Source organism: Hyposmocoma kahamanoa, unplaced genomic scaffold (genome assembly GCF_003589595.1).
Source record: "Hyposmocoma kahamanoa isolate Upper Pololo Valley unplaced genomic scaffold, ASM358959v1 64, whole genome shotgun sequence".
NCBI lineage: Eukaryota > Metazoa > Arthropoda > Insecta > Lepidoptera > Cosmopterigidae > Hyposmocoma > Hyposmocoma kahamanoa.
Genome location: NW_020653852.1, coordinates 8638967 through 8651909, shown reverse-complemented (window position 1 = coordinate 8651909; position 12943 = coordinate 8638967). Strand labels below are relative to the sequence as shown.

Here is a 12943-nt window from a genome sequence, read left to right as displayed (position 1 = left end):
GTGTAAAATATTTATGAAGAAACGAGGACAATATATTATACATCATCTAAAGTTTGCAATGAATCAAAGTACAACAATTTAGTTAAGTAGACAGTAACAACTTGATAATAATAGCACTAAGAAGTAATTGACGCAGCCTAAAAACGTACAATGTAACTTACGACGTGTCCACATTCAATACCTGTTACAATAGAGGGGCTAATATACTTATTAAAGAAAAACACACATTTACAAAGAGGATTAAAAACAAATAGGCATAAGGTATGTAAGATGCTAACAAATTATGTGTAGATAATTTTGGAGCCGTCATTTTTCTTCAGATGGTTCAATTTAAAATACAAATAAAAATACTATACGATTTGATATTTTACTTTCCTGTAAAGGCGAATTTATAATGGTCAACCATAGGTAAAGCTAATCTCAAATAGCGCTACCATCGCTGGTGCTTGCATCAATTGTCATTGATGTTATAATTTGAGGTTTTAAACATTGGCCTCCATGGAACTAGCCTTGAAACTCTTAATTTTTCTCTCTATCTTCCGCGATAAAACTCATCAGGTTTAGGTGTACCATTTTTTCTGTATAATGCATTGATACATAGCTTCTTTGGATTTCGAAGGAAAGCGACGTACTTCTTTATTTGGACATTGTATTGCATTGCACAGAGGCAGATTAGTTATTATTGTATAATGTATTGTTTAATGTTTGAAATTTTACTATGCGTGGTGCATTGTCAAACTTGCGTACATGCACCACCTAGCTGGAGTAATAATCATATGCATTTAAAAAGAAATGAAGTAATATCATGAAATTGACATTTAATTTTATAGTGAATTGGCCAATGTTAGTTTTACAGGTTGTTTAAGAGTTATCAACAGGGTGTGGATAATTACATTTTCTTCAGTTTCTCCAAAAAAACTAACATATATATTAATTTTACTTCAAACTGACTATAATTAAAATAATTGGCTCTAAATGTATCTTTACCTATTTGTTAGTACATTGTATTTGTTCACCATGCTGAAGTATCGAGTCCATATTAAAATAATGGCATTCGTATCATGGTACATCGGCGGCGATATTAATTTCACCGCATATGAAAGCATAGATCCCGTAATTAATCCTGGTGACAAAGCCAGCATAAAACTTATTAGCATAGTATCTGAAATTAGTGACATAAAAAGATAACTTAACAGTTACACAAAAAGATAGACATTATATAATAAGATAAAATATAAGAGAAACCTTAAACTGCATTTTAAGAAATATTGAAAAAAGAGTATCTTAAGCCTTTGCATTTAAAAAGTTACTAAAACAGTAATAACTAACATTTAAATATTCAGGGAAATCGCGTTAGCCGCGAAAGGACAGAGCCAATTAACGTGTAAATTGAATGAATGAATAAAGGTAATGTTGTTTATTGCAAAATAAAATTTACAATGACAACACAACACAGTAATGTAAGTATATTAGAATAAACTAAAGTGCCACAGGCGGCCCTACAGCTTAGTAGCAATTTATTCTAAGTAATCATTCAAATCAATCAAATAAATAGTAGATTTACTATCTTGATTAGGAGGTGCAACGTGCCACAAAAAAATCAAAATAATACTTGAAAAATGTGTTTCTCTTGTATTTTTCATTGAATTTAAACAAGTGAAAACTACGAATACAAAAATGGTAACGTAGTAATTTGTAACGAATTATGTATATTTACGAATGTGGACCTTAAGAAATCGAACGTTTAAACTATTTAAAGCTAAGCAGGACGTCAAGAGAGTCAACTCACTACAAGTACAGTGGCATCACACAACGCTTCCTTCCATTACACTCGCACTAAAATTATTCTTGGAAAATATTTGGAAATAATTTAAAAAAGTAACAATCAATTACTTTTCCCTAAAGTCTATAAATAGATCACCAATTTTTTTTGCAATTTAACAAAAGGCTTGTCGGAAATAATAATTAAAAAACTCTTACATACACATAATACTGAAAGCGTATTAACAGTTATTCTAAACGCGTCCGATTTTTTTAGATCTCTATATCTGACCTCAATTAATAAAAAAAACAAAGAATTAAACATAAATTCCATACAAAATTTTCAATAAAATTATTGCACTAAACTTCATAGTTCATAACTTATTAATAAATATTGCATAAGCGTTAATACCACGTTTCGTGATGTAAACTTAATCTTAAAATTCTAAGAGTTCATTAAGAATATTTATGTCAGTCCGATGAAATTTGCTTCACCTCTAAGCTTTGTTTGAATCGGCATACAACAAGACGGAAAGTAAATTTCGCTACAATAAAGAAACACCTAATAAATCCCGAACATTGTGCTAACTACGTATTGATAAAATATTTTGACTAAATATTAAGTACAATTTGGTGCTCAAATTTTAATTAGTAATGTGTTATGTGTTATTAAGACTATAGAATTATTTATCTACAAAGTATGAAAAGTGCTACAGGTTCTGTAAATTTAACTAATCTACTATAGAAATATAACTACGAATACGAATTTTGAAAAGGAACCTGCCATAATGACAATGGCTTCGGATAGACGAAACCGCTGTTTGTAGTATGATTTTTTTTTATAGATTCGGGTGCATCGTAAAGTGCCCTCGTTACCACAACTTTAGCCGGCCAAATCATCAAACGATAAACTGGCTTAAAAACTGTGACTAATGTGCCCGATTCCAGGGTAGGTCTTTGCAAATCGACATAGGTACATAAAAAATGTAATAGTGATTTATCGAGGATGTGGCCGAGGTGCCAAAATGACCGCCGATTTTGTTTATGGTACAAATCTGAAGACGAAACAGTGTTTCTCATCATTTTTCACAAAAATGTTGAGTACTTTACCACGTTTCTTCGAAGCGAATTTCAAATGAATATTACGTGCACCCCTTCCGAGAAACTTTTCAGAATAACTAGTGCCAAATAATTACTTTTTTTAAAGGATGCTCTTGTACGTACAATTTAATGAATTCTATGTAAATTTCATTTTGTTAAATGTATTTTACGTCTAACAAAATTGTACTTTACATTTAACAGAATGAAATTCATAGAAGAGTAATATTTGTCGAATGTAAATTCTAAATAGTGGGTATTAGGAATTTCACAAAAGTACTTTTTTAAAGTACGTACAGTTGCTATGCTATTTTCTTCGTCACAATATATAACGAAATATTATGTTTAATCCCGTGAAACACAAAATCTAGAAGAGTCTATGACTATAGAACGCGCGTGTCGTCATCACCTCTCTCAAAATTCACACTATTGTTCGTAATATTTTTGCTCCCTGTGAACAAACGAGAAAGTTGAAATAAATAAATAAAATACGCCAGCAACTATACAATTAATTATATGGACTCGGGACTGAGGTTTACATATGAGTACCGCTTACTTACCAGAAAATAATAATTTGCAGATATATATTAGTTTACCCGTAGGAGCCATTAATGTTGTGCTGAAATATAAAATGTTACAGATTGCGCACGTCTTTCGTATATAACGGTATAACTACAAAAATGTATTGAACACTTTAAGTATTCCATTGAGCAGCCATTAACTTTACCGATAAATTGAATTGCCGAAGATATGTTTGTGATAACAAAAACAGTATCGGGTTTTGTACCTTGATGCACACAGTGCATGATTTTATATTTTAGGTAAATCGACTAGTTACTATAATAACATCTCATTGATTTTTCTCTGATTTCACTTGATTCGTGTCGATTAAAATTTCACCTTGCTCACCTGTGCAAGGTCCGGGATGCATAGGATCCACAACGCGTCCGGCATGGCACGCAGCTCTTTGCAGTCTGCACCAGGAGGGGTAAGTGCGCGCATCGGAGCCGCAAAGCGGGCGGCGAGAACCGCCGCTCCCGCCGCCGCACGAGCCGCAGGACACGCAGCGGGCGCCACTAGCGCCGCCTGACATGCAACGCTGCCCCGCGTTGCAGGTTACCGTTGCGCAGGTTGCGTTCGCTGCGATCGAGAAAATAATCACATTTGGAAAGGTCGCTCAGAGGATGAGTAAATAATTTTAGCCAAAACAGTGAATATGTCCGGTTCGAAGGACCAAATAGACGGCAAAATAGAGGCATAGAAAGTAAAGGCTGTTGATGAAGCATAATTTACTGTTACCAATACAAGGTCCTCTGTAGGCAAGCGGCAGGGCTTTTCCGCGTTCGCAGGCGGCGCGGCGCAGTGCGCAGATGCCGGCGTAGGTGCGGCCGTCGACGGCGCAGACGGGTGCACCCGCCACGCTGCACGCACCGCACCGCACACAATGCGCGCCCAGTTCAGCATCGAGCACACAACGCTTGTCGCCGCCGCATCGAACGCCTTCACAGCTACCCACTGCGAATGCGAAGGGACAATGTTAACAGAATTACCTACCGTCGATGTCGGCAGAAGATATACCGAGTACGAACACAGTATATTTAGTTTTATTTTTCTTATCATATAGATGGCATAAACTATACTACTGTCATCCAGAACTCGGTCACACCGTCTGCGTCACCATCATTAAAATCTCAAGCGTGCAGATGTTAGAGCACGCAGGGCACGATGTGAGGTGTCCATCGCTTGAATCGTACTCGTACCGCACAAACAATTCAGGTTAGAACCATCTGAAAATCCCCATCTGAACAAAATTGTCTGTACTCTGGCAATCTGAACCCCCAGCCTATTTAATGACTCCAAGATCGGCCATGGCAATTCGTGTCCAGGAGGGAGACTCAGAATTCGGGACAAAGGTAGATAGATGGTACTCTTTGGCGTCAATACCTGGCTCAATGTTTTATTGTAGAAAATATATCTACTGAAAGAAACCTACATTTACTTTAAACATCTGTTTTAGAATTTAACGTGTAATCTGATAGACGAGATACCCAGCAAATATGTCGAGGCTATTCAATTGTTTTGTGCAAGGAGATATAGGAAAAGAAGGGATATATAACACAAAGATTTAATATTTCTAGTAATAGAAATCCTGAAAATAAACGATCTAAAATATAGCTCTTGAAGTAGCTATTACGACAAATGGTCTAGTCTAACTCGGGAATAACGGCCTACAGACACATTATGCAGCCGAGTTGCAACACTGGCCATCAATCAAACACAATTAACATGCAGCCCGCGCACAGGTCACACGACATTAGCATGCGGTAATCTATCACAGGCAATTTACCCGCATGATGGATCGCTAGCCCATATTGCAGTCTGGCGAATAGTATGGTCAGCTGCATATTTAGGTTGCGTCTACTATATTGAGCCCTTTGTACTATAAATACTTCTATACTACTTAATTGAATAAAGTCAGCGGACTAGGGCCCGAAACGTTGTTATAGTTTGAGAAAACAAAATTAAATATAAGCGTTTTAGATCCGAAAAACATAGTTTCACTTGGATCTCGGTGCCTTAGGCTCAATTTACATTTCGACGGAACGGAATGGAAGCGAATTTTTGTGACGAAATTGTATACGCCAGCACATCAAGCTACACATTGACGTATCTTGTTCCGTTGCACTGGAGGCGATTTTCGAACAAAAATGTATAGTCTGATGTGCCGTTGTCCGTACATAACAAAATGAACACTATCAATCCTGTAACTTACAAAATACATACGAGCCAAAAAACTAGTCGCGCGTCTTTCGGCGAATTCTTGCGCATGCTCGGGAATGCTCGCGCATTCGCGGGAATTTCCGCAGCTGCCTAGGCGACGCATATACACACGCCAGCACATCAACCTACATATTGACGTATCTTGTTCCGTTGCAATGGAGGCAAATTTCGAACAAAAATGTGTAGTCTGATGTGCCCTTGTCCGTACTTTACTAATGCTTATAAGTAAATGAAAAAAAAAAACGGCAATGTAAATTGAGCCTTATGAGCACATTGAGCGCTCTTTCATCTACATAGGAAGTCCTTAGTTCGACTTTCGTTTGAACCAAGTTAGGATTAGTAATATTTAAGGTTGTTTTGGTTGACGAGCAAGTAAATAGAGTGATTGTCGAGCACACGAAATAAAAGTTTAGCATTAAAATACCTTTAAATATTTATATTTTAACATCGATATACGGTGGTTTATTCGAGGATGCTTCTGGGATGATTTAGACGTTGCCTTGAGGGTGCACTTTTCTTTCTCGAAGACCAGTGAAAAAGGAGACAGCGAAACACTGCATACTTCAGATAAATGAAAAAGGCTAAGGCTGACATTTATAAAATTGACTTTGACTTTGACCAAGCAAAATAAGCTAAGCAAGTTTTTTGGATTTACAAAACGAACTTGCCTAAATTTGAGCAAGAAATTACGAAGTAAACTCAAAGTTTAATTTCTTTCTTAAATTTAGGCGGATTTCGTTTTATAAATACGAAAAACTTGTTTAGCTAGCCTCTTTTTATAATATCAGGTGACGCCTAGTGCACCTGATGGTAAGCTACACACCTGTCCATAACAGTTGCAGTACTATTCAGAGCTTTAAATCGCAATATCTGAGGCGCACTTCCGGTTCTAAAGGCTAACCTTTAAAACCGGAACGCAGTAATGCTGATATTACTGCTTGGTGGCAGAAATAGGTAAGGTGGCAGTGCTTCCCTGGACGAACTCTTTCACAAGGAGCTCTACTGCTCTATAAAATTTGTGCTTAATCGAAAACAAAGTTCTTTTATTATAAGTCTCAGCCTAAGAAAAGACGCACAAGAGAGAAATTGGAAGTTACTACGATGAGAAAAAGGATATTTCAATAATAGTAGAAAAACAATATTACCTTGGCTGTTTCGACGTATATGTGAATTTGTAGACGTGCTGTACCTACATAGGTGTTGTAAATTTGTTAATATTATTTTTAGGTACCATAATTCTACAAGAGCGGAACTTCTGCCACTGACTGTACAAACGAGATTACGCAAATTATTATGTCCAGTCAGGAACGTAGCTTCTTTGAAACAGGATAAACACGTCAAGCTTTATATTAATCGTCACCTAAGGGATACCTCTAAATAATGCCTGACTAGATAGCGGGATTCTTGGCAAAACGGTACAGGTTAAGGTACTTTAGTAGCAGTAGAGCTCCTTGTCAAAGAATTCGTCCAGAGAGGCACTGCTACCTTACCTATGTCTGCCGCCAAGCAGTAATGTGAATATTATTGCGTTTCGGTTTCGAAGAGTCCTTACCCTTGTGCTGGTGAAATTACAGGCACATTGGGCTTGTCAACTTATGTGTCAGGTTGTCGGGCGCAGTGGCAGTGCCCCTCAGATCTTTGTGATTTAAAGCTCTGAGCTGTCACTGCAACTGTTAGGGACAGGGGTGTCGCTTACCACCACGCACACGAATTGTTCGTCCCGTCACTTAGTATTATAAAAACGAAGATAAAAAGCAAAGGGTTAGTAGGCTTAGTAATGGGGACCCTGTTACGACGATATAATGGAAATATTTATTAATGATTCGGTAATAAAGTAAATGAAGCCTCATGTTGGAAATATTCACTATGATTGTAACATCAATTATAGTAAACTTAATATTGCCGTGTGGCAACATCTCTCTTCTCTCGGTGTTGCTGTAATTTGCAGTAGAACGCTTTGTGAAATATTTCGCTCAGAGAAGTACTGTCACCTTACCTATATATGCCCCAAACAGTAATGAGAGCATTACTGCGTTCCGATTTTCAAAGGTGCTGGTGAAATTACAGACACATAAGATTTGTCAACTTATGTCTCAGTTGACGGGCGCAATGGTAGTGCCCCTTAGATCTTTGCGACTTAAAGGTCTGATAGGCACTGCAACTGCTATGGCTAGACGTGTTGCTTACCACCAGGCGCACGACTTCTTTGTTCTGTCACTAGGTATCATAAAAATATGTAAATAGTTAAAAAAATGTTTAAAAATTCATTCTTTGCCTGCTGCCATGTTTAAAATATAAAAAAAAAATCATAAATATAATAATAATATTGCGCCAAACAACCACGCCAATTGTGTGATCTCAAACTAGGGAATTTCCTGTACTATGAGAACTAGTGCAACGGGATTTCACTCTGGGCCCTTCCCAGAACACCTAAATCAGAACCAATTTAGAAAAGTTCATTTCCCAAATTGGTCCAGCTGGGAATCGACCCTCGCCTCCTCATCCAGTGTCCACTGTGCTAACCGTTGGGCCACCGAGGTCGTCTATTGAACAACTTACATGGGGGTATTGATTAATTCATTATTTAGTTACATGTAACAAAGAGCATGAGGCATGAAAAGAAACTCAAATACCTTGTAGAGTGTGACACTTTTATTTCTCTTTATAAATCTGGTAGTAAACCAAACCCGTCCAAGTAAAGATTTTCAATACTATCGGCCCTGAGTAAATTTGAAATTTTTGAAAAGTTTATTAATTAGTTATGTGCACATATTTACAGTAATTAACTTAATATCACACAAACAATGTCATTTCATTTGGGGTTGCTCAACAACCGAGCATGAGAAGACTCGCGACGATATTTTTAAAAAACTTCGCCATTATGGTGTGGCGCGCCGTGATCTCGGCCTTCTTAATTTATGTTTGAGTTAGAGGGTCAACGTTAGCGGTACGAGGTGATGACCTCGCTACGCTTCGTAAGATAACTGCAATCTCTGATGAGAAATGGCAATAAACCTGATCGTCTCTCGAAATTCAATTCAAATTGTAGATCCATTTTTTATTTTCAGTTCGTAACGACTTACCTAGTGATAATATCATAAGTTACTGTTGTTAGCTGATTATAATTTTTAATTGTTATAAATTTTATATGGTGCCACGTGGCGAGATGAACAAGTCGTGCACCTGATGGTAAGAGACACGCCTGTCCATCTGTTACAGTGCCACACTGAGCTTTAAGTCAAATCAAGAGCTGAGGGGCTGCCACTGTGTCCGTCACCCTGAAACATAACAAGTCCTATGTGCCTGTAATTTCACCAATATCCTTATTCTTCAAAACTAAAACGCAGTAATTCTCACATTACTGCTTGTCGGTAGAAATAGGTAAGGAACTTCCCTGGAGGAACTCTTCCACACGGAGCTCTACTGCTACATACATTAAATACTATAAAAGGCATCGATGTGAAAAAGGCTTTATCCAATCTTTCAAATTGTGTATAATTTTAATTACCTTAAGTTCGACAAACAGTCACAAATATATGGATACGCTTGTATTTTATATCTATATACTAAAATAATTGCAATTCGGTAAACATAATTAATCAAGTTGGCGAAACGGCTCCGCTTCCAGTATACGCGATTTAAAAAAATCAACAACTTTCAGAGACGTAAATTGGTTCATTTTTGGGATACGACACCAACATAACACAATATTTGTTATGCAGAATCGTGCTGTCCGGACAATTTGGGCCCCGGGCAACAAACTGGGCGCCGGAGTATCTCTGAGAAATCAATTTAAAGATTTTTACGACGCCAAACGCCGCAGTGCATTTAATATTTAGAACAATTATAAATCTTTCATGAACCACTTATAGTGATAAAAATAGTACAAGGAGCAGAAATATAATGACGGTTCTTCATACCTGTCCTCTCCACAAAGCCACATACTGATTTACTATTAGGCGGCAATATATACGTTTCTTTAATAATATCCCCCTATTGAAAATGACTCAAAATGTCTTTTTACGTAGATTAAAACTTTTGTGAAAAGTTTTATACAAAAGGTTATTATTATATACAATTTCTGCTTACTCGCGTGATAAACTTTGATGAGAGTAATCTATTTGCTCCCTCAGGTTAAAGAATCAATAAGTTGAAGAATCAAAAAGATGTATATAAAAAAAATTATAAATTTTATTTACAAGCAAACTGTAAAGTTTCTTCTCAGGGGAATCTTGTCTGAGAAGAAACTCTACATCCTTACAAATGAGTAATAATGTTAGTCAGTGTGACGATTTCAAGTGTGGTTTGTTATAATGAAATAAATATATTCCGTATTTTGAATGTTTGCATCGTTTTTAGCCGAGTTTAGGGGTGCTCCCCGCTCACTTCTTTCCAGTACGTCTGGCGCTCCGTGGGCAACAGTCGGCGCGTATTTTACGCCGATTAGATCCTTTCACCACGATGGTAAGCATTAGTGTATGCCCTCGATACGATAAGAATAGATATATTCTTTATTGCACAAACTATGTCGATATTTGTAACATCCAAGTAACAAACATAGTCGAGTATGGCAAGAAGAAGGGTCTGCGCAAGCATAATTTTGGTATGAAAAGGGAGAAAGTATTGGAGTCGTTTGAGAGAATGAAATGAGTAGTGCAGTCGTCTACTGACCTCATTGACATGAGAAGTCCAAGATAAACCTACTTTAAGAGATTTTTTAATAATATCAGGTGACGGGACGAACAAGGTAAGCATCACGTCTGTTACAGTTACAGCGCCAGTCAAAGCTTTTAATTGCAAAGATCAGAGGGACACTGCCACTGCGCCTGTTGCCCTGAGACATAAGTTGACAAGTCCCATATGCCTGTAATTTCACCAACACCTTTACCCTTCAAAGCCGGAACGCAGACGGCAGAAATAGGTAAAGTGGCAATACTTCCCTGGACGAACTGTTTCACAGGGAGCTCTACTGCTACGAAATGCTACGAGATGGAGAACAATGTAACTTTACACGTTTTGGGATTTTGCCCGGGAAAATGGAGCATTATCGTTAAATTTTTGTAGGTAATATTTAGCTGCCTTTGAAGCATGACCCCTTAAGGTCCCCGGGACCTGCGAAGTTTTGTCAGTTGTACCAGTTTGTCGCGCCGCTGTTTGTATGTCGGCCTTTGCTTTATATTGCATTGTACACAAACATGTTCGCGTAACGATAACTCGCGTAACGGTTCTCGTAATTGTCTTCATTCACCAAAATGACATTATCGCTAGCTCATTATGCTTTTTATCTATAAAAAGGTCTTGCATCAAGTAATAAATAGTAACCATATTTGAACACCTCTTTAGTTTGTCAGAGTAAGTAAATTAATCTAACGAAATTTTCTCACTTTTACCTATTTCATTGTACGGTATATATGATTTACAATACGACAATGTGCACCATAATATATTTATATACGATACTATACATATAAGTACCAATTTCTGCAAGTGTCAAAAGTTTGGATTACACATATGTAACTGTATATATAATAAACCAGATTTTTTTAATTATACCATTACAAATAATGTTAAAAATCTTTTTTTAATTAAATTTTTATTGAATTGATATTCAATTATTTTTTGTGAAATTACTCTAGTTTGTTATAATTATTAATACAAAGATCGAACACTCAGAAAAAACACTCAGAAAAAATTCCTTCGATCCGGTCGGATAAATCTGCAATAGATTTCTCATAGATCGCTACGACTAAAAAGTCGTTGAAAGACCAAGTACAAAGACACGACGCAAGCACATAGAAAAATTCGTGAGGTCCGTTGGTTCGTTCCGTGGCTTAGTTGGTATAGCGTCTGGCACGGTATGCAAGAAGACGTCGGTTCGCATCCGACTGGATCGAAGGAATTTTTTCTGAGTGTTTTTTCTGAGTGTTCGATCTTTGTATTAATAATCTTTTTTTTTTATAATATCAAGTGAAGGGACGAACAAGTCGTGCGCCTGATGCTAAGCCTGATCTTCTTGGTTAGGTAGGTACTTTCAATTAAAAAAAATATACCCATTGAATATTCTAGCATAATTATATTATAATTTCATGTTGCATCGTGAATCAGTTATTATTTCGATCTAGTAAAGTGGTAATGAAAAAAAAAACGATTCAAACTTTATACGCGAATAGGCCTTACTTACATAGATTACTCCATGCGAATACTTATAATAAATACGTTAAGTATTATTTTGTTTTTCCTCTGCAACTTATTAGTATACCTCTACATAATATTTTACTCTTATCGCGTAGAGCAGTTTTCATTCACAGGCTGCCCCGAGCGACAGGTTTCCATATCGGGAGTAGCAATGAGCCATTATGCGCTCCGATGCCAATAGAGATGTATACTCAGGCGCAGGCGAAACCATACAAACTGCACTTATTTAACCTCCTAAGGCACCGTGTACATCAAAGTTACATCAAAATGTACATAATACGTGATTCAGACCCGAGACAATATTATTTCTATGATCATGTGAACGTTCTGTGTAAATTATAATAAAAATATCGCAATCAAATTTAGAGCTATTCTATATGACCATAGGGTATCTAGAAAAGTAAGTTTTTCATAAAGAACTATTTCATAATATTTAGTAATGTACTTTTTAATATAAGTTCATTTTAATGTACATTGGGCGTGTATCGCTTTCCCTATTGTAGTTTGCTGGGACTTGAGAGGTTAAATTGCAGCTTTTAACTCTACTTAAATGATGTAATGTTCTATTTTCAAGAAATAGTTTCGATGTTGTGGGCATATATTATTTCGGTATGGTTCAATATAATAGCCTGAACTCTACCACATATAGTACATCGTAGAACACGTTTATTTCTTATTTATTGCAAATTTTTCAAACCACTAACAAACTTCAAGGAAGTTAGATCTGGATTACCTACTAGCAATCAATTTTATATTTTTAAGTGATTTGTAAATATGTATTGCTGCAAAAATGTTTTCCATTCAAGTATGAACTATTTGTATTTTTTAAACTTATGTTTGACCACCATGATACTAAATTATTTTTATCAAATTGGGGTGAGCTTCAGCTTAAATTGTTATGTAAATATAAAAGATAATTTACTGCATTTATATCTCTAAGTAATTTTATGTCTAGGAACACGAACAAATTCCGATAGCGGAGGAGTGTCTATACGGGACCGGGATTAATGTATGCGTGGATACTCGATGTGCGATTGTTCCCAAACAAAATTATATTTCTGTATACCTTTAATGCTACTTGCGGGCGCGGACTAAGGTGACGTGGATC

General features: G+C 36.6%; 1 protein-coding gene across 1 annotated transcript in view; it reads right to left on the bottom strand.

The window, feature by feature from the left end:
• Positions 1 to 1585: 1585 nt before the first annotated feature.
• Positions 1586 to 12943, bottom strand: part of LOC113230955 (follistatin-A) — a 44139-nt gene continuing 32781 nt past the window's right edge. Inside the window, exons 4-6 of the mRNA XM_026465066.1 lie at positions 4159 to 4374; positions 3769 to 3999; positions 1586 to 3310 (exon numbers count right to left, since the gene is read on the bottom strand). Of these exons, the coding sequence (XP_026320851.1) occupies positions 3243 to 3310; positions 3769 to 3999; positions 4159 to 4374 (515 nt within the window). The 3' untranslated portion in view covers positions 1586 to 3242. The remainder of the gene's footprint in view (positions 3311 to 3768; positions 4000 to 4158; positions 4375 to 12943) is intronic.